Source organism: Sciurus carolinensis, chromosome 1 (assembly GCF_902686445.1).
Source record: "Sciurus carolinensis chromosome 1, mSciCar1.2, whole genome shotgun sequence".
In the NCBI taxonomy this organism is placed as follows: domain Eukaryota; kingdom Metazoa; phylum Chordata; class Mammalia; order Rodentia; family Sciuridae; genus Sciurus; species Sciurus carolinensis.
The window spans coordinates 103,741,414-103,763,824 of record NC_062213.1 but is presented as its reverse complement, the minus strand read 5'-3'; the positions used below and the strand labels follow the sequence as shown (position 1 = coordinate 103,763,824).

Genomic DNA, 22,411 nt, shown 5'->3' with positions numbered 1-22,411 from the left:
GGGGCCATGGCTGATGTTCTAAAGTCCCTCATCATCAAAAATCTTTACTGTAGGAATTTTAAAAGTCCTTACTTAAGGAAGAAGGGGAAATAAAATGTTAAATGTGTTAATTTACACAAACATTGATTGTAAAAACAAAACAAAAAAACCTCTGAGGTCCTAGACTACAATAATATAAAATTTGGAATGAAGATACTGTATATGAAATTAAAGCATTCTATAGTGCTTATACTATTCAGATGGAAGGTGAAGACATTTAGATTTTGTTAATTTAAAAATGCACACTTGGGGCTGGGGATATAGCTCAGTTGGTAGAGTGCTTGCCTTGCAAGCACAAGGCCCTGGGTTCAATCCCCAGCACCGTGCCAAAAAAAAAAAAAAAAAAGTGCACACTTGTCTACTTTTTGATTTTGTTGTCTGTGTTTCTGGTCTCAAATCCAATGTACCAATGTCAAGGAGTTGTTTAAGTCTTTAATCCATTTGAGTTGATTCTTATATATGGTGTAAGATGGAAATCTCATTTACTTTTTAATTTTAATTGTTTTGGTACCAAGGATTGAACCCAAGGGTGCTCAACCACTGAGGCACATCCTCAACCCATTTTATGTTTTTTTTTGTTTGTTTGTTTGTTTTGAAACAGGATCTTGCTAAGTTGCTTAGAGCCTTACTAAGTTGCCGAGGCTGGCTTCAAACTTGTGATCTTTCTTCCTCAGCCTCCTGACCAGCTGGGATTATAGGCTTATTTACTTTTTTAAATTTATTTTTTTTAACTGACAAAATTATGTATATTTATCACATATGACATTGTTTTGAAATTGTGTACCTTATGGAATGACTAAATTCAGCTATTTTAGTAAATGCATTGTCTTACATACTTAACATGTTATTGTGGTGAGTCCCTTAAAATGAGGAGTTCAATTTTGTTCTTTTGTAGATGAATATTCAGATTCTCAACATCAGTTTTTGGAAGAGATTGTCTTTTCACCATTTTATGTTCTTGACACCCTTATCAAAGTTCGGTTGACTATATATATATATATGGATCCATATATATATATATATATATGGATCTTGGGTGCTCTTTATTCTGTTCTACTGGTCTATATGTCTTTCTATACTCTAGAATCATACTGTACTAATTGCTATAGATTTGTAGGATATTTTGAAATTGTGAGATGTGATACCTCTAACTTTGTTCTTCTTTCTCAAAATTTCTTTAACTATTTGGGATTTATTTTGATTCCACACAAATTTCAGGATTGCTTTTCTATTTTTGTGAAAAATGACATTGTAATTTGGATAGGAATTGAAATGCATCTGTAGATCTTTTTGGGTAGTATGGGCATTTTAGCAATATTATTATTTTAGTTCGTGATCATAGAATACTTTTCCATTTGTACACATCTTCTTTAATTTCTTCTATCAATGTTTTATAGCTTTCATTGGATAGATCTTGATTAAATTTATTTATTTTATTCTTGTTGATGCCGTTGGAAATAGGTTTGTTTTCTTATATTCATTTTTGGATGCTTTTCGCCAGTGTATAAAAACAACTGATTTTAGTATTTGCATGTTGATTTTGTATCATGCAATGTATTGAATTCATTATGTGTTCTGACAGTTTTTTGGTGGAGTCTTTAGGGCTTTCTACATATAAGATTATGTCATTTGTAAACAGAAAAAATTGACTCCCTTTTCTCTGATTGGGTGCCTTTTGTTTCTTTCTTTTGCCTACTTGCTCTGGCTAAGACTTCCAGTACTATGTTGAATAGATGTACTGAGAGTGGGCATCCTTGTCTTATTCCTGATCTTAAAGGAAAAGTTTTTGATTCTTCACCATTGAATATGATGTCAGCCGTGGGTTTGTTATGTATGGCCTTTATTATACAGATGTAGGTTTCTTATATATCTAATTTTTTGACAGTGCTTATCATGAAAGGATACTAAATTTTGTCATATGGCTTTTCTACATTTATTAAAATGATCATATGGTTTTTATCCTTCATTGTGTCATATAGTTTATCATATTTATTGATTTGTGTCTTTTGAACCATTCTTGCTACCCTAGGATGAATCTCACTTGATCATGGTGAGTGATCCTTTTAATGCATTGTTGCCTTATTTTGGATGGCTAGAATTTTATTGAGGATTTTTGCATCTATATTCACCATGAATAATGGCTTATCATTTTTTTTTTCTTGTAGTGTCATTGTCTGGTTTGAGGATCAGGTAAGGTTGGCTTTGTAAAATGAGTTTGAAAATATTCCTTATTCCCTCCTTTTTTTTTTTTTTTTTTTTTTTTTTGAGAGTTTGAGAAGGATTGGTGTTAATTCATGACATGTTTGGTAGAATTCACCAAAGAAGCCATGGGTCCTGGTCTTTATTTGTTGGAAGGTTTCTGATTATTGATTTGATCTCCTTATTTGTTACTAATCTGTTCAGATTTTCTATTCCTTCATGACTCAATCTTGATGGGTTTTAGATTTATAGGAATTTATTCATTACTTTTAGGTTATTTAATTTGTTGGCACATAATTTTGTGGGGGGCGGGTACCAGGGATTGAACTCAGGGCCACTTATGACCACTGAGCCACATCCCCAGCCCTATGTTATATTTTATTTAGAGACAACGTCCCACTGAGTTGTTAGTACCTTGCTTTTCCTGAGGTTGGCTTTGAACTCTCGATCCTCCTGCCTCAGCCTTCCATGCTGATGGCATTATAAGCAAGTGCCACAGTGCCTAGCTAGCACATAACTTTTAACAGTATTCTCTTATAACCTTTTGTATTTCCGTTGTGTCAGTTTTAATGTCTTCTCTTTCATTTATAATGTATTTGAATATTGTTTTTTCTTATCTAACAAAAAGTTTACCAATTTCGTCATTTAAAAAAATCAATTTCATTGACTTTTTCTACTGTTTTCTAGTTTCTATTTCATTTCTTTATACTTTAATTTTTATCATTCCCTTCCTTTTCTACTTTTGGACTTTTGTTCTTTCTTGTTTCTTAAGGCATAAAGCTAGGATCTTATTGGAGAGTTTTCTTTTTCTTCTTTGGTAGGTTGTGTTCCCATTTTTGTTTGTGTTATGCTATTAAATTTCTTCTTTGACTCTTTGGTTGTTCAGAAGTGTCTTAATTTACATATAGTGTAAATTCCCTCTTAATTATTGAGTTTTAGTTTCATATCATGGTGATTGAAAAAGATGTTCAATATGATTTTAATCTTGAATTTGTTAAGACTTCTTTTGTGGTCTAACATATGATCTATGCTGGAAAATGTTCCATGTATACCTGAGAAAAAGCATGTATTCTGTCGCCATAAGATGGAATGTTCTTTGTATATCTATTGGGTTCATTTGGTCTATAGTGTTGTTCAATATTGTTGTTTCTCTATTAATTTTCTGCTAGATGATCTATTCATTGTTGAAGGTGAAGTCTCCTATTACTAGAAAATGTTCTTTTTCAGTTCTATTAATATCTGTGAGCCCTAATATAACAATTAACAACTTAAAATTGCTATATTCTATTTATTTATTTATTTAGATTAATTATACACAAATGGTGTACAACTGTTGTTTCTCTGGTTGTACACAAAGTAGAGTTGCACCATTTGTGTAACCATACCTGTATATACGGTAATAATGTTTGTCTCATTCTGTTATTTTTCCTTCTCCCTACCCACTTCCCAACCCTCTTTTTCCTTTATACAATCCATCCTTCCTCCATTCTTGCCTCCCTCCCAGACCCCGTTATGTATCATCATCCGCTTATCAGCGAGATCATTAGGCCTTTGGTTTTCTGGGATTGGCTTATCTCACTGAGCATGACATTCTCCAACTGCATCCATTTACCTGCAAATGCCATACTTTTATTCTTCTTTATGACTGAGCAATATTCCATTATGTATATATACCACAGTTTCTTTATCCATTCATCAATTGAAGGGTATCTAGGTTGGTTCCACAATCTAGCTATTGCGAATTGAGCAGCTGTGAACATTGATGTGGCTGCATTGCTGTAGTGTCCTGATTTTAAGTCTCATGGGTATAGTCCAAGGAGTGGGGTAGCTGGGTCAAATGGTGGTTGCATTCCAAGTTTTCTAAGGAATCTTCACACTGCTTTCCAGAGTGGCTGCATTAGTTTGCAACTCCACCAGCAATGTATGAGTGTATCTTTTCCCCCACATCCTTGCCAACACCTAGTGTTGCTTGTATTCTTCATAATTGTCATTCTGATTGGGGTGAGATGGAATCTTAGGGTAGTTTTGATTTGCATTTCTCTTATTACTAGAGATGTTGAACATTTTTTCATATATCTGTTGATTGCTTGTAGATCTTCTGTGAAGTGTTTGCTCATTTCCTTATCCCATTTATTGATTGGGTTATTTGTATTCTTGGTATACAGTTTTTTGAGTTCTTTATAGATTTTGGAGATTAGTACTCTATCTGAAGTATGAGTGGCAAAGATTTTCTCCCACTCTGTAGGCTCTCTCTTCAGATTGTTGATGGTTTCCTTTGCTGAGAAAAAGCTTTTTAGTTTGAATCCATCCCAACTATTGATTCCTGCTTTTATTTCTTGTGCTTTGGGAGTCATGTTAAGGAAGTCTGGTCCTAAGTTGACATGATGAAGAGTTGGACCTACTTTTTCTTTTATAAGGTGCAGGATCTCTTGTCTGATTCTGATGTCCTTGATTCATTTCGAGTTGAGTTTTGTGCAGGGAGAGAGATAGGGGTTTAGTTTCATTTTGTTGCATATGGATTTCCAGTTTTCCCAGCACCATTTGTTGAAGAGGTTTTCTTTTCTCCATTTTATGTTTTTGGTAACTTTGTCTAGTATGAGAAAAGAATAAGAGACCCAGAATAGCTAAAGCAATCCTGAGAAGAAAGAGTGAAGCATGGGGGTATCACAATACCAGACCTTCAACTATACCACAGAACAATAGTAACAAAAATGGCATGGTATTGGCACCAAAATAGACAGGTAGATCAATGGTACAGAATAGAGGGCACAGAGACAAACCCACATAAATACAGTTTTCTCATGCTATATTCTCTTGATGAATTGATATCTTTATAATTACACAGTATCCTTCTTTGTCTCTTGTGAAAGTTCTTGACTTAAACTGTATTTTGTCTGATAAAAGTACAGACACCTCTTCTCTCTTTTAGCTGTCACTTTAATAGAATATTTATTTCCATCATTTTACTATCAGCCTATGTGTGTGGTAGGTCAAAGTGAGTCTCTTGCAGGCAGAATATGGTTGGATCTTATTTTATTATCCATCCATTCATCCACTTTATACTTTACATCTTTTAATTGAAAAATTCAATCCATTTACAATTAAAGCACTTATTGACAGGTAATTACCAAGGTTAACCATCTGTTGATTGTGATGTTTCTGCAAACCTTAGTAACTCCTATCTTGGTGCCTTCAGCTTTGGATTAGTAATTAAACATCTCCCTAGGCTGAGGTGATTTTATCTGCAAGTTGTACCAAACACCAAAGGAAAATATGTCTTAATCTTCCACAAACTCTTTCAGAAAATAAAAAAAGTAGAAAAAAAGGGATACCATGCCACAGTTAATTTATTAGTATTCTATAATCTCAGTACTAAAACTACATAAGAACATTTAGAGAAGAAAAACACAGCTGAATCTTGTCCATGAACATAGATGCAAATATCTGGAATCATGTATTAGCAAAACAAATTGAATAATTTATAAAAAAGATAAAATAATAGGCAGATTTGGTTTAACACAGGAAGGCAAGTTTATTCAACATTAGAATATTTCTTAATGAAATTTAGCCATTTTACAGATTAAAAAATATGAATACCTATGTTGGTGCAGAAATATCATTTATTTGATATTAATTAACTATCAAGTATAATTAAGAACTCAGAAAATTAGGAAGAGTTTTTAACCTGATAAGAAATATTACATATATCTTTAATTTTTGAATAGTCAAAACACTCACTTTAATATCTGGAACAAGAATGCTCTCTGGTAATTACATTGGAGGTTATAGTTATTAAGTCAGACCAGAAAAAGAAATGAAAAGCATAATGATCAGCAATAAAAACCAAAAAAAAGTAAAACAAATTAGTAGTTCCAGTTATTATACTGACAGAGTTACTGCATTTCTTAATTTAATAAATCATTTTATGACTTTAAAATATGTGTACACAACCTGTTTGGTCACTTGTTTTGTAGGCCTCTTTTATATATTTTATATATTTTTTGTATCTCTTAGGTATAAAAATAGGGCTGTTCAAATAGTGAATATGAGTATACATTAACCAGTATTGAAAAAATAATAAAATGCCTTTGTTATTAATGAGGAGAGAAAGCAGGGTTTTAAGAAAACAAAGAAATAAATAAGAACTGGGAATTTAAAAATGATTCACTGAATCCTTGACTGCCATTTGCTGGAAAACCAATTGCCTGCTTTGGTGGATTCTCAGTTGCTTGGTTTTTGAATCTTTCTCAGAAGAATAGGAGTTACCCAGAACAGCAAGCAGAAAGTCATGTTTGTAGTCACTGCATGAAATCTGTCACAGGCAGTCTTATTGGAGCCTAAGGGAACCCAGTGTAATTTGGTAGCATCCCCACCAGACTATGATGTAAAGAATGGTGCTTGTCTTCTTGAGTGGTACAGACTGTACACCTATCACAGCAGTGATGCGAGGGAGATATTCAGTTTAGGGGGCTAAATTGAGACTGTGGCACTACATTAATGTTTTCACTGAGTTGAACCACCTATAAAGGAACTATGATCTGAGTAACTAAATAGCTAACAAGCTAACTCAACTGGACTAACTATATAATTAACTGAATGGTCTCAATTGGTTACCTGAATCCAACATTAGAGTGCAGAGCGATGTGCCACTCTTCATAGTGCAGACGCTGAGCGTTCATTGGATTATGAAAAACTAAAAGTAAAGAGTTGTCCTGGGTGTGGTAATAGGAATCAATACACCGATACTGCTGATGGGCTTCTTGAAGAACCTGCAAAGCAAAATAATTGCATTGTCCAATCTTTTTCTCAAGAGGAGTTTCGCCCACAAAAGCAGGTCTTTCCTCACTTTCTTCCTCCCCTAATTGCCATATTTTCAGTCAAATTGGGATGCCCAGAGGATTCTTTCCTACCTTCTAGAAAGTGAGAACATAAAAGATATATATTTTGTGAAGGATTTCAACAACTCTTGTAAAACAAAACAAAACAAAACAAAATAAATAGTAGGCTCCGGGTAGAGACATTTGCTAAAAGTGTTTTTCATTAAGATTGGTAGATGATAATTATTTTCTTTGTCTTCATTTGGATCATCTTATTTTATCATCATAAGAAACTCCAGATAAATAAGTGCTATGAGCTAAGTTGTGAGCACCCTGCTCCAAATTTATATGTTGAAACTCTAAGCCTTAGTATGATGGCATTTGGAGGTGGGGGCTTTTGGGAAGTGATTAGGTTTCAATGGTATCATGAGGGTGGGGATCTCATGATGGGATAAGAGCCCTTATAAAAGAGGAACTAGAGAACCCCCTGGACCTTGCCATATGAAAACTCAGTGAGAAGGGGCCATCTGCAAGCCAGGAAGTGAGTCCCCACCAGAACCCAACCATGCTGGCATCTGTATGAGACCCAAGGGTCTCTAGTCATTCAATCTATGATATGTTGCCATGGCAGACTAAGACAGTAGCTAAGGTTATTTTTTTTTCCCCTTCTTGAAATATTAGAGCTCTCATTTTTCAGCATAAATTGGAAGCTGAGAGAGAACAGAGGACTTGTCCAAGAACACATAATTTGTAAATTTTTGTGCCAAGGTTCACACCGGTCTTTCAGTTCCTTCCTCATTTCACACTCCAAAGAGTACTCTACATTGTATGGTGCTGTATTATAGGTGAAGTGAGGTGAGTGGACTTTCTGACACATGTTGTTTCCACTTGCCCTCCAACTCTGGCCTTTCCTAAAATATATCACATTCAGCATGAAATGCAATGGCAGCTACCATCAGAGGGACACAGTGGGTAGCTGCTTGTCCTGCCAATCAACAATAAGGAAATTGTTCACAGAGAGATGAATTGAACAGCTATAGGCTTTTGTTTTTGTTTTCAATATCAATCTAATGTAGGCAGCTTTTGGTTCTCTACCATTTGGATGATCTGAAGGCATGGAATTGTATGTTACGAGCTAGCTGTTTTGCTTTTGCTTTCATTTCTATAGTGGTAGCATAACCAGAATAATACATTTCCATCCCCAATTTAGTCCCCTATATTTAGTGCCTTCATGGAGTGGCACTTAAACATCTGTTCCCTGAGAGTCAGTATGAGAAACATACATGTGGTGAATATATTTGCAACTAAAAACAATCTGCTCTGTAGAGTACTATCCATTACTTACCAACTTTTTACGAAAGGCAAATTCCTTTAAGACTATAAAAACCAGAAAATAAATGTGTTTGTTTATAATGAACATATATCCTTAGGTCTGTTAAATAAAAGCCCTGCAAACTTGGTGTTTTCATATTTGCTTTGGTGGTTAGGAAATACAGCACTGAGTTTCTCAGAGCTACAATCGTCAATGTTTGAAAAGAGTTCATATCTTCTCCTTTTCACTAATTGACTTTTGCCCTCTGTTCTGCACTAATATTGTTGGTCTCATTAATCAGTATTTTGTGCCAGGCACTGTGTTTTGGCAAAGCAAAGATGAACAAAACAGATAAAAATTTCCTCTTAAATTTGATTAAGATTTTTGTGGATCATTCTGGAGTTCAGATGAAAATGATGAAATATTCGATGTATAGGGAACAGGTTGGAGGAGGGCAAGGGTGGAAGCTGATTGACAGCCAGGAGGGTAGTTCAGTAGAAGGAGAAGATGTCAATCAGATGAAAGTAGTGAAAACGGAAAGACTAATCTAAAAGCTTTTTAAGAAGTGACAAGGCCCCACAGGTCCCCTTGACAATTTAGAGAGCCATGCTGCTGTCCATCTCCACCTCCAGCAGAAGGGAGGATGCTTATCAAGAGAAGGTAAACCTGTGGGTTCTAAGATCAGGGGACCCTAGACACTAATGAAGGGGAAGCACATTCCAGAAAAGAAGGGAATTGTGGAAAAGTCTAAATCAGTTTTGTCTAATAGCAACACAGGGTAAGCCACAAATATGAGCTACATGTGTAATTCTAAATTTTATATTTGTTACATTTTAAAAAAGGGAGAGAAACTGGTAGAATTAATGTTAATGGTATGCTTTATTTATCTCAATATATAAAAAATTATCATCTCAACATATAATCAATACAAAAACTACTAATGAGTTAATGCAGGTCTAGAATACTGAAGGTAGGAAGCCTAATTTTCTTCTCTTACCACTCATCTCTCAAAACCCTGACAGGCAGTTTTTACATCTTTTGGGTAAATTAGCTTATTTTTCATAGAGAATCTAGACATCCCAAGAGAATAGACCTGATATAACAACACTGATGGATTTTCCAAGGAAACCATAGCCAAATAACCCAACAAAGAAGCCCAGTCATTGACATCCCTCATAGAGTACTTATATGTACTTTTGTTATATTTTTAATGTTTAATTATTGATATGAGCACTGAGGAAAACATTAAATATTACCCCTAACATGACAAATGGAGACAAAGAAAATGAAAACCTGGCCCACTCCAACAACAAGAGGAGGAAGGAAGGAAGAAGAAAAGGAACGTGGAATAAAAAAGACATAATTCAGGAAGAGAGCAACTTCAAGGACTATTATATAGAGATAAGAGAAGATACCGAATCAGGAATGTGAAAATTATCCTATTAGAAGGTAATTTTGAATTATGTAGAGATCTTTGGGCACTTAATATTATGATGTCAGAAATGGAAGGCTCAATGTAAGGAATGGATGGAAGCTTACCAATATCTCTAGAACCAAAAGACAAAAAAGAAATGTTGGAAACAAGGAAAGAAAAGATAAAGGAATTGGGAGCTCAGTCCAGGAGGTTCAATACCAGAATAATAGGAGTTCTGGGAAGAGAGAATAGAGAAAATGCAAGTAGGGGATTGTCAAAGAATGTCCCTAGAATGATCACCCAGGAGTTTCTAGGTTTCACTTGGTTCTCTAGAATAATTCATAGAACCACACCACGACAAATCAGCAGGAAACCCAGAACACTGGAACAAAGACAAGACCTTATAACCCTCCAGAGAGAAGAAAAAATTCAGTCCAACAACTGATTGGGAAGATGGAGAACTTCATTCTGTTTCTCTTTTGACCAATCTGGGAAGCTGCAAGACTATTGAGGAATGCCTTTAAAATTTTAAAAGAAAAGTCTTCTGCTTCTGGTGCATTTTTTTTTTTTCTTTTTGCATTCCTGGATGGGCATGAAGGGGAAATTCTTTTCAACTCTGCATTTTATATAAAGCCAAACTGTCAGTCACTGTAAGGGTAGAATTAAGATGTTTTCAAATATTCAATGCCTCAAAATTTTGTCTGCTATGTATCTTAACTAAGGAAGCTAATGGAAAAGATAATTCTCTACCAAAAACGAGAGTAATGCAAGAGAGAAGACAAGATGAGAGGAAGGACACAAGAGTATCTAACTGGAAAAAGAGGCAATGGGTGTGATCAGGGTGATCATGGGGTCATCACTCTCTAGCAAGTTTAGAGTGTATAGGTGAGATATTGCCAAGACAATAAAATTGATAGAACATCTGTTATGCTTGAATATATTAAGATATTTACTCCACAGTAGAGAATTTAAGGTTGAATTAATGATAAATGCACAGTAAATTAAACATTTGGGAAAAAAGGTAATTATTAACTCCAGGAAAATAAAGGGAAATACTAACATAGATTAATGCAGTTTCATTGTGAACAGTATTCACATAACTGAAGTAGCAGAAATATAAAATATTCATTTAACCAAAAATTATGATACAGATAACAGTCAGCAAATGAAGAAGTGCTAGAATGAGTGTAGGTGTCTGTATGTGTGTGTGTGTGTGTGTATGTGTGTGTGCTGAATGGGGTAGACAGAACTTGCTCTCAAATGGGAGTCACTTAATGATGGCCCAAAATTAAAACTAAAATTAGTAAAACCATTTTTTAGCACTAACAAAGTATCAAAAGAAATGGGTAAATGCACCAAAGATTTTTAACTGTGGGATTTGAAGTTTGCTGGGGAGGGTAGGAAGTTGCTCTTTTTCATAAGAATCTGTAGAACTTTCTGGATTTGATGTGTGGATGTAAAGCTTTGATAAAAAATAAAATACAAATTAAACAGATGAACCCAAAAGTACAAGGTTTTGTCTAAAATATAAAAACAATAAAAAGAGTTGGTTTTAAGATTACTTCTTATTTTGCATCGTGGTTAAAAGCACAAGTTTTGGGGCCAGATTTCCTGGGTTTATATCCTATTTCTCATTATTCAGCCCTGTGACTTTAGGCAAAAGTTGCTACTGGTCAAAGTGCCTCGGTTTCTAGTATTTAAGTAGTGTCTATGTCATATGGCTATTGTGAAAAGAATAAATGAGCTAAATAATGTGTACTAGTCATTATCCAGCACATGATAAGTGTTCAGTAAATGTTAGCTATCATAGGTTCTACTGATCTATTAATCAAAGCAGAAAATACTGTGAAATGTAATGAAAAGTAAACAGAATGCACAGTAACATGGGGAAAATGGGGCTGTTTCCCAGTAAAACCTTATTCTTTTTTCTAGAAAACAACTGCAGCAGTCTTGCATGTTTTCTTTTTTTCTTAAAAGATGTTATTAAACATCCCTTTGGAAAAGTGTATTTTAAGCTAGTTTGGAGACTTCCTGGGAATGCATAGCTCAATCTGGGAATAAACTCATTTTATAGCTAAAGTTAATGAGAATATTGATCTGAACTAGATCTGAGTGACCCAGAAGTGAACTGTTCTAAATCACAGCACAGATCTCCAGACCTATCTGACCATCTCCTGGAGAATCACAGCCCATAAATACCTGAAGCAGTACTTTCGGTTTAAAATGTTCAGTAAAACTCCAGTCCATTAGACTGCGCTGCTGCGTTTTCTTTATGTCCTCTAAATCTGCTTCCACCATCATCTTCTTGGGTTTCTAAAAAATTATAGGAACACAATTTCAGCTATAATTTGTTTAAGTCCAAGCGGAGCCTCCTTGGACTCTGTCAACTAACCAGCATGCACTCCATCTAATTGGGGAAATCTGCATATGTATAAATCCATATGGCAACATTTTAGAAGAGTTGCTGCCAGAAAGAGTATGCCTTTGGCTTTTTTTTTTTTTATGGGCAACATAATCTAAATATTTTTATTGTTAGGTTATACTCTTCTGAGTCCTGTTAGCAATTACAGGCAGGTTTTCTGAACTCACTTCAAGACAACGTTAGTGCTACATGGCTGTATGGTCAGCAGGTGTTTGTGAGGTTGCCAAGCCACACTGTCTGGAGAGGAGCAAGGAGCTGGGAAGCTTCGCTTAAGCGGGCTAGCAAAATTAACTCCTTTCTCTCCAGTTGCAGCTGGTCTGAGGATGTCTGAACAACCCTTCTCTAGCATCAGTATTTTCCTTTTAAGTCTCTCTCCTCTCTCTCTCTCTCTCTCTCCCCTTTTCTTTTTCAAATGTTTCTCAATCTGGGTCACAGTTTTCTCAGATCATCTAACTTGTCATCTACACTGTTAGGAAAAATAATTCCTTACCTTTTCAAGAGAATCAGCCTTTGTGACCGCTTCATCTTTGATCTCATTGTTCGTGGTCTGCTCTGTAAATCAAAGACACCATCATCCAGTTGTGTTCCGACTTTGTTCTTGCCTTTGGTCAGTGATGTGCTTTTTTGTTGCCCATATGATCTATGTTTCTGTGCTGAAAAGGTAATTCCTGAAAGGCATGTTTCGTGCCTCTAAAAAGTGTTTGTGTCAATAATTCTAAATCCATGCCTACCTGGAAGACTTATACTGAACTCTTGGAAAGGAACCCTGTTTTTTTTTTTTTTTTTTTTTTTATCTGATGTATACTAAATCATTTTGGATACTCTGATTTGAGGCTATCTATCAATCATTTCAAACAACAAACCTTCACCTATATAAACTGCGAATATTTATTGATTAAACTAAATTGACTGCGCAGTACACATCATGTGTCTTGTGCTGGTGATCATCACAAAGCTTTATGAAATTTCTGTGGGCTGGACAGACTGGGGCAAAGGCAAGGGATGTATGGACAGGAGAACTTGGTAGGTGGATAAATGCACTTCCTATTGGAAAGTTCTATTTTACAGAACTGGTCTTCCATTCACCATTTATTAATTTGAAAACTATTTAATGAGCATCTTCAGATTTATAGATGGAGTTTAGTTACATGAATGGGTAGATGGACTCCATAGCACCCACCCCATGGACTAATATGAGTCATAGACATTAGCTCTTCTTGTGACTAAAGAGTGTACTTACATGATTGGAATTGTAATATCATCCTTGGCTGTGAAACAGCCATCTGAATGAACTGGAAGGGAATAGATTCATGCTGTTGATTTCTACATCACCAGAACAGACGTGTTCCATGAAAAATAAGTTTAACATAGATAAACAGACATCTTTACTGTGAATGTCTCAGAACTTGTAATTGCCATTGTGATTGTGAGTCTCCAATAGAGAAATGGAAAAAGTCTATACTGTTGCTTTTTCCAAATTTAACCAAAGATATAGAGTATGTGTGGCAAAGTGGATCTTGTAGGAACACACTTCGATGCTGCTGAACAACTGAGTCAACCTGACTTCTTGTCACCCTTCTGAAACGAAGTCCTACAAAGTTGTACATAAATGCTGTAGTCTAACTCTCCAAATGCATCTTCTTCACTCTCTCTTGCTCCTTGCACTGCAGACTGGCCAGCTTGCTGTGTCTTGAGGATTTTGCCCTTGTCTCCCTCTGTCTACCATCTTTAGTTCTTTGATATCCACCTGTTTCAAACTCTTGTCACCTTCTCAAGAGCCTTCTAACTTTTACTCCGCTTTATCATTGACTGTACCATTTATCAGTACTTGATATTATTTATTTGTTTTTGGTCTTTCTCTCTGCTTTGAATGTAGTTTCCTGGAGAATAGGAACTTTATCTTGAGTTCCTCATTGCACCGTGTGTACTCAGAGCCTGGTAGGGACTCAGTAATTTTTTCTTTTGATTGAATGAGGGCAATCTACATCATGTATTAAAACTAGAAATGAATGTTGAGCCATACAAAGAGAAGAAAACCTATAATGAAGGTTTACTTTGGCATAATCATATATATCTTTTTGTTGTATATTTGGGCTCCCAGAGGGAGTAATTAATCATGTCCACCAAGGACAGGTCAATGCTTTTCCTTCTTTCAGGAGCCTGGTTATTTGCATTTTTTGCTACTAGTTTCATCTTGCTTTGGACTGGTGAAGGTGACAGCATGAATGTCGCATTTTGATTTAGAGGAAAACTATAAAGCCAATTTACCTGAGTATTTACATAAATATATCCATTCAAGACAAAATTCAGGCCAACCAAAACTCTAAATAGACCATGATGTCCCTTGTGTCCTTGAAGCAATTGATATGAAATCTGTTGAATAAAAATTATTTCTATTATGTGGTCTGCCAAATTTCCAGGAGATTTGATATTCCCTCTTGTGTCTAAGGATCCAGTAGAAAAAAAATCTCCAGTTTAGAAAATATGTTCTAAAAATTATGCATCATTTATTTTGTCAAAGAAAAGAACATTCTAAAACTAATCTGAACTCTTTATTTAATAGTAGAGTAAAAATCATTTTTTTCTTTCTGCCTGATTTCTGCCTTCAACCGCATAATCCTTTGACAGTGTGATTCAGTAGTTTTTGACACATCTGGAAGTGGATGCTTTCTCATCCCTTTGAAAAACAGCTTTCCTAATCTGTTTTACTTTAGAGATAACAAGATCCCTCTGCAAAGCAGTTACTTTATTAAAAAAACACCCAACAAGCATAAAGGGCACATCTAAACCTATAGCCTCACGGTTATCAACTCTCAGGTTTTTCATAAATATCCAATAGACCCTGTCAAGTTCAAAAAACAGTCTCAGATGGAAATCCAGGGTTTGGTTAAGAAAAGCACAAATATTCAGCTCTTTATGGCCAGGAACAGACGCATAAGTGTATTTGATGCTAAGATGGTCGTGCAGGAAATACATGAATGGTTTCTGCATTGTTTAAAGAGAATTAAAGTGCTTGCTTTTGAAGTGTGATTCAGAGCTCGGGGACAATGTAAGATCAGCAACAATATCCCCCACACAGGACAGCCACAGTGCACCAAGGCCCAGCCATCCTCTTCTCATGGCTCCTGGGAGCAGGGCAACATTCACCATGTAGAAGGCCTTACAGTTGTGGGGTCTGCCCTCAAATTTTCTCAGACTCTAGAATACATTGTCCACCAAGGTATCTTCAACCCTGAGAATTTAGGAAGTTACTATAATCATCTACTTTTCACCAGGATCCAGAACACCAGCTTATGTGGTTTGACCACCAGGTGGCAAAAGTTGCCTGAGGAAAACTCTATACCAGCTACTTTCAAGAAAAACAAAACAAAGGAAGAAACAACAACAACAACAAAAACCCTCAGGCTTTACTACTCTCCTGGTTTATTCTGATTCCATATTAACTCAAGTGACTGACTTCTTCTCTGTCATGTTTGTATTCCCACAGGATGTATTAATGCCATAACGACTCGGGTTCATTTATTTGGGCTTAACTTTTTATTTTTATTTTTACATTTTTTGTGTGAAGTAGGTTAATAGGTAAGGTAAGCAAAATTATAACAGACAAATAGGGAATTTATTGAAATGGAAGAGGAACAAGAAAAAAAAAGCAATGAAATCCTGATAAGAAACCAGCATGAAGAATTGACTACAAACGTAGCCAAACTATTAGGTGTATCACAGGAAGTTTCTGGAACCAAGGAAACTGTAAGACGGCATGGTGGAAGCACTGTTAAGCAACCTGCCTGTCCTCACGTCCTACTTGTACAGGGCTGAACAAGTTACTTGACCTCTTCTCAGTCTTGATTTTCTCATCTACAGAACTGAGATAACAGAATCTTGCTCACAGGTTTGATGTTTATATAGAATATTAAATAATGAATGTAAAAGAGTATAGTGGGTGAATACAGAGGATAATCATTACATCAGTGTTATCTTCCCCTTCTGTCTCCCTTGCTTGTCTGCTCTACCAATAGGCAGGCAACTTTTCCCTAATTCTAGCCCACTGATTACTTCCTCTTGTATTTTCATTGAGATAAATGAGAACGGGAAGATGATCATTAGTCAATACTGAGTTAATGCCCATTCTCTTGTGGCACTTAACGCTTATTTTTTTAAATGTTCTTTAAAATTATAAAATGTAAATTGGATGAGATATAAACATTTGATATAATGGGTACTTAACAAAGAAAAGTCACAGCACCTCAGACATGTGATGTGTATTTTTTTAACAGCCAACACCTCCTTAATAAGTTTCCACAATGATTCTATTTTTTTTTTTTTTGCAGATTGTTTTGTGTCTTCCTCATGCACAGTATTTTTTTTTTAATTTTTATTGTAAACAAATGGGATACATGTTGTTTCTCTGTTTGTACATGGAATAAAGGCATACCATTTGTGTAATCATAAATTTACATAGGTTAATGTTGTTTGATTCATTCTGTTATTTTTCCCTTCCCCTCACCCCTCCCACCCCTCTTTTCCCTCTATACAGTCCTTCCTTCCTCCATTCTTGCCTCCCTGCCTAACACTAACACTAACCCCTCCCACCCCCCATTATGTGTCATCATCCACTTATCAGCGAGATCATTCGTCCTTTGGTTTTTTGAGATTGGCTTATCTCACTTAGCATGATATTCTCCAATTTCATCCATTTGCCTAAAAATGCCATAATTTTATCATTCTTTATGGCTGAGTAATATTCCATTGTGTATATATACCACAGTTTCTTTATCCATTCATCAACTGAAGGGCATCTAGGTTGGTTCCACAATCTGGCTATTGTGAATTGAGCAGCTATGAACATTGATGTGGCTGTATCTCTGTAGTATGCTGATTTTAGGTTCTTTGAGTATAGGCCAAGGAGTGGGATAGCTGGGTCAAATGGTGGGTCCATTCCAAGTTTTCTAAGGAGTCTCCACACTGCTTTCCAGAGTGGCTGCACTAATTTGCAGTCCCACCAGCAATGTACGAGTGTACCTTTCTCCCCACATCCTCGCCAACACCTATTGTTGCTTGTATTCTTGATAATTGCCATTCTAATTGGGGTGAGATGGAATCTTAGGGTGGTTTTGATTTTCATTTCTCTTATTACTAGAGATGTTGAACATTTTTTCATATGTTTGTTGATTGCTTGTAGATCTTCTGTGAAGTGTCTGTTCATTTCCTTAACCCATTTGTCGATTGGATTATTTGCATTCTTGGTGTAGAGTTTTTTGAGTTCTTTATGGATTCTGGAGATTAGTGTTCTATCTGAAGTATGATTGGCAAAGATTTTCTCCCACTCTGTAGGCTCTTTCTTCACATTGCTGATAGTTTCCTTTGCTGAGAGAAAGCTTTTTAGTTTGAATCTATCCCAGTTATTGATTCTTGCTTTTATTTCTTGTGCTATGGGAGTCCTGTTGAGGAAGTCTGGTCCTAAGCCGACATGTTGAAGATCTGGACCTACTTTTTCTTCTATAATCTGCAGGGTCTCTGGTCTGATTCTGAGGTCCTTAATCCATTTTGAGTTTAGTTTCGTGCATGGTGAGAGATATGGGTTTAGTTTCATTCTGTTGCATATGGATTTCCAATTCTCCCAGCACTATTTGTTGAAGAGGCTATCTTTTCTCCATTGCATATTTTTGGCCCCTTTGTCTAGTATGAGAAAATTGTATTTATTTGGGTCTGTGTCTGTGTCCTCTATTCTGTACCATTGATCTACCTTTCTATTTTGGTACCAATACCATGCCGTTTTTGTTACTATTGCTTTGTAGTAGAGTTGAAGATCTGGTATTGCGATACCCCCTGCTTCACTCTTTCTGCTAAGGATTGCTTTAGTTATTCTGGGTTTCTTATTCTTCCAGATGAATTTCATGATTGCTTGCTCTATTTCTGTAAGGTACATCATTGGGATTTTAATTGGAATTGCTTTTGAATTTGTATAGCACTTTAGGTAGTATGGCCATTTTGACAATATTAATTCTGCCTATCCAAGAACATGGGAGATCTTTCCATCTTCTAAGGTTTTCTTTAATTTCTTTCTTTAGTGTTTTGTAGTTCTCATTGTAGAGGCTTTCACCTCTTTTGTGAGATTGATTCCCAAGTATTTTATTTTTTTCGAGGCTATTGTGAATGGGATAGTTTTCCTAATTATTCTTTCCAAAGATTCATCACTTATGTATAAAAATGCATTAGATTTATGTGCATTTATCTTATATCCCGCTACTATCCTAAATTCACTTATGAGTTCTAAAAGTTTTCTGATGGAATTTCCTGGTTCCTCTAAGTATATAATCATATCATCAGCAAATAGGGATTGTTTGAGTTCTTCTTTTCCTATTCGTATCCCTTTAATTTCTTTGGTCTGTCTAATTGCTCTGGCTAGAGTTTCAAGGATGATATTGAATAGAAGTGGTGAAGGAGAGCATCCCTGCCTTGTTCCAGTTTTTAGTGGGAATGCTTTCAGTTTTTCACCATTTAGAATGATATTAGCCATGGGCTTAGCATAGATGGCCTTTACAATGTTAAGGAATGTTCCCATTATCCCTATTTTTTCTAGCGTTTTGAGCATGAAGGAGTTCATGCACGGTATTTATAAATAATGACTGTTTTGTTTTTTCTTCTTCAAACCTGACACTCGTATTTCCTTTTCTCGCCTCACTGAGTGGGTGAGGAGTTCTAATGCAGTTTCCAAGTGTTTATGTTGGAATCCTCCTGATCGCAAAGGGTAGTCATTCAACTTTTCATCTGGATATATAATGTTTATTGTCATCATTTGAAAAATAACCCTTGTAATACTGAGGAATTTTATTTTTATTGCTAGTTTCCTAAGTTTCCCCCCACCCATAAATTGCTATGGACATTTTCTGCATCTATGGAACTAATTATGTCATTTTTTTGTGCTAATGTGTTACCTGATAAATTACATAGATTTTTCAATGCACATATTTTCTTTTTATTCCTGTCATAAATATAACTTGTTTGTGAGATATTATTATTATTGAGCATATTGCTGGGTCAATTTTCCTATATTTTATTTTGGATTTTTGCATCTGTGTTCATGAATGAGTTTGTTCTATAATTTCATTTGTTGCACTATCCTTGTGAATTTTATTACAGAGTTTATGCTAACTTTATAAAATGACTAGGGAAAGATAGTAATTTTTTTGTTTTCTGGAATAATTTTCATTAAGATTAGAATTGTTTCTTTTTGAGCATTTGGAATCACTTGCCAATGAGATCATTTGGGTTTTGGTGTGTCCTATTTGGGATGACTTTCAAACAATTAAGTCATTCATTTAATTGATTCTAAGACCACTCAGGTTTTCTATTTCTTCTTGAGTCAGTGTTGGTAAGTTGTACATTTCCAGTAATTTTCCTATTTTATTTTCAAATTTAGTGGAATAAAGTTGTTTATATCCTCTTTATATCTTTTAAATTTCTATAGGATCTGAGGGAAGTCCATTTCTTTATTTCTGATATGATTTTTATTTCTAATATGACTTTATTACTGCTATGGTTATTTGTGCCTTTTTTGTGATTAGCTTTGTATAAAATAATTATCAATTTTATTTGTCTTTTCAAAACACCAGACTTTGTGCTTTTTGTTCTTCCTTATTTTATCTATGTTTTCTATTTCATTGATTTACTCTTATTTTTATTGTTTTATTCCTTCTGCTTTATTTGGGTTTATTTCATTTATCCTTATCTAATTTGAGTTTGACGTTTAGATAGCTGGTCTTTAGACTTCTTTTAAAAATTTATTTGTTTAATGTTGTAAATGTCTTTTGGAGTTTTCTCACTTTAGCTGCATTTTATAAGCAGCTAAAGTGCTACTCAGCATTTTCATTATCATTTAGTTTGAAATATTTCCTAATTTCTACTGTAACTTTTTCTTGACCTAGGTGTTACATATAAGTGTGTTTCTTAGTTTTGAGACATTTGGTGAATTTGGTGTCTTTTTGTAATCGATGTCCTCCATAATTTCACTATAATATGAGAACATATGCTATGTGGTTTGTGTCCTGTGAAATTGAATTGAGATTTTCTTTATGATCCAGTATACGGTTAATTAAAAAAACATACTTATGACCTCTAAGAAGCTGTGGTATTATGGAGGTCTTAGTGGAGGTATATGAGTAACTGTAACAAGAAGTAAGAACTGACAAGCAAAGCTGTAAAGGACGTGCATATGAAGTATGAGCATGGGAATAGTCAAGAGAAGCATTTCCACATGGGCATACCCAGTAACGACACTTCGAAACCTAATCATAATGAAAAAAATAAAACTCTTGGTAGGTGAAGAGGCCCAGAGACTGGAAAGAGCAGACTTTGTAGGGAAAGTAGAGCCTAGTTAGGTCTGGCAAGAGCACAGAATGAATGAGTGAACGAAAGGGAAATGGTGGAAAGGGGTTTGGGGGAAAGCAATTTAGTATTGTTGGAGATACATGTAGATCAGGCCAAAGATTTGAGTTTTATTTTGCAGGTAGTAAAGAGACATTGAAGGTTATAAGCAGGGAAATAAGAGCTTCATTTTAGGTAGGTTAATCTGACAGCTGAATGTAAGGTAACTCAGTACAAATTTAGCCTGATATCCTTCTATCCTTCTAGACCTCTCAGTATGCACTATTCATAATGCTGTGCTCCAGAATAAAAGTAATGACCTGAGCAAAAAGGGGAAGAGGAATGGAGATGATACGCATGGAGCATTAAATTCTATACTAAATTGTCTACTAATCATTTCAGATATTATTACTGATAATTAAAACAATTAGCATGCAATCAGTATTCCGGTGAAACACCAATGATGAAAATTTCAATTATGCAATTATGAAAATTTCTGTTATGTCCATTGCACTGAATTTACCAAAGGAAGAGAAGGCCAAGAGGCATTAAAATATTTCAAAAAGCAAAGGTTGAACAAGAAGGACTTACTGAATAATAACAGTCAGTAGTAAGTAACCTAGTAACTTAGACCTTAAGTAGTTTGCCAATTGAAATGAACAGGCATTTAAATTTAAACAATATATAATGAAACTTCTTTTTTTATTTTTGTATTTTATGAGAGTGTCTGCACACACGTTTTTACTTACCCAAAGGCTCTGGTTGGGGCTGCTCTGACAGCTCTCTATTATCAGGGTCTGAGGACTTCATCATATTGGAGTTAGAATGCTTATTACGGTATGAAAGATCTCCACTGCTCTCATCACCTTGCACAGATGTTGACCAATTCTGATCCACATGTATCGTTTCATCTTTGATATCAGTAACTAGCCAGTGTGAAGAGCATTTGTTAGATACAACACTAGAAAAAAACTGTCACTCATAGATCGCAAGAATGCTTTTCATTCCTCCCAGGCAACGTACCTGTTTTCTGTTGGGTTTCCTGGGCATTCATTTTTAGGATATATTGCTGCCTTATCTGCTTAGCAAATCTGGCAGGGTTGTCCCATGGTATGTTGAACTTCTCAACATCTGTCCCACACACCATCCCAGAAGACTTCAGTTTCCCTGCTTCGTCAACCTCAGAGAGCATCAGGCTCTCAAAAGTAAACACCTTGAAGGCTCGTTCTACTTCACTCCAGCTCAAGGTTTCTGTAAGAAAGCAAGGGCCCATGCTTCTAGAAGTGCCCTTTGTAGCACATGGTACAGTACTGGCAGAGAGACAAAAATATATACTGGTCTGACAAGGGAGTCATGCCCTGAGGGGCACTGACCTACCTTAAAAATGGGCTCCACAACTCTGCAGCAAATATCAAAAGTGCCTAGTGATAAGAAAACTGAACAGTCAAGGTATAATTGATCAAGGTAATACTACCAAACTGCTTTTTTAGGTGGACTCTTCAGGGTACCATATTGGTCAAATGGGTTTACAACTCATTTTGGGGGCAAAAGTACCCTTTGATGCTGTTGTAATTTAAGCCAGAGAAATTATTCACTCGTGTCTAATATAGGCTACTATAGTCAAATCGGGTTTCTTTTTCTTTTAGATTCAGGGAGGGCCTCCTCCCACCCACATGAACAGCTACTTTCCATAATTGCACTTCAAAGATTATCAGCTTTCATTTATTCCTTTATGGCATGTGTTCATCCATTTACTCAACTGGTTATTGTATACCAGGGAGCTTTGCCACAGATACCTAAGATTCAAAGAAGAATAAGATTTGGTTCTCATACTTTACAAGTTC

At 35.5% G+C, this 22,411-nt stretch overlaps 1 protein-coding gene across 2 annotated transcripts in view; it reads right to left on the bottom strand.

Moving 5' to 3' along the window:
* Positions 1-22,411, bottom strand: part of Spag17 (sperm associated antigen 17) — a 230,243-nt gene that overhangs the window by 115,337 nt on the left and 92,495 nt on the right. For both annotated transcript variants that reach the window (XM_047539956.1, XM_047539948.1), the window contains exons 14-18: positions 21,591-21,818; positions 21,317-21,493; positions 12,694-12,755; positions 11,981-12,094; positions 6,853-7,007 (exon numbers count right to left, since the gene is read on the bottom strand). In XM_047539956.1, the coding sequence (XP_047395912.1) occupies positions 6,853-7,007; positions 11,981-12,094; positions 12,694-12,755; positions 21,317-21,493; positions 21,591-21,818 (736 nt within the window). The remainder of the gene's footprint in view (positions 1-6,852; positions 7,008-11,980; positions 12,095-12,693; positions 12,756-21,316; positions 21,494-21,590; positions 21,819-22,411) is intronic.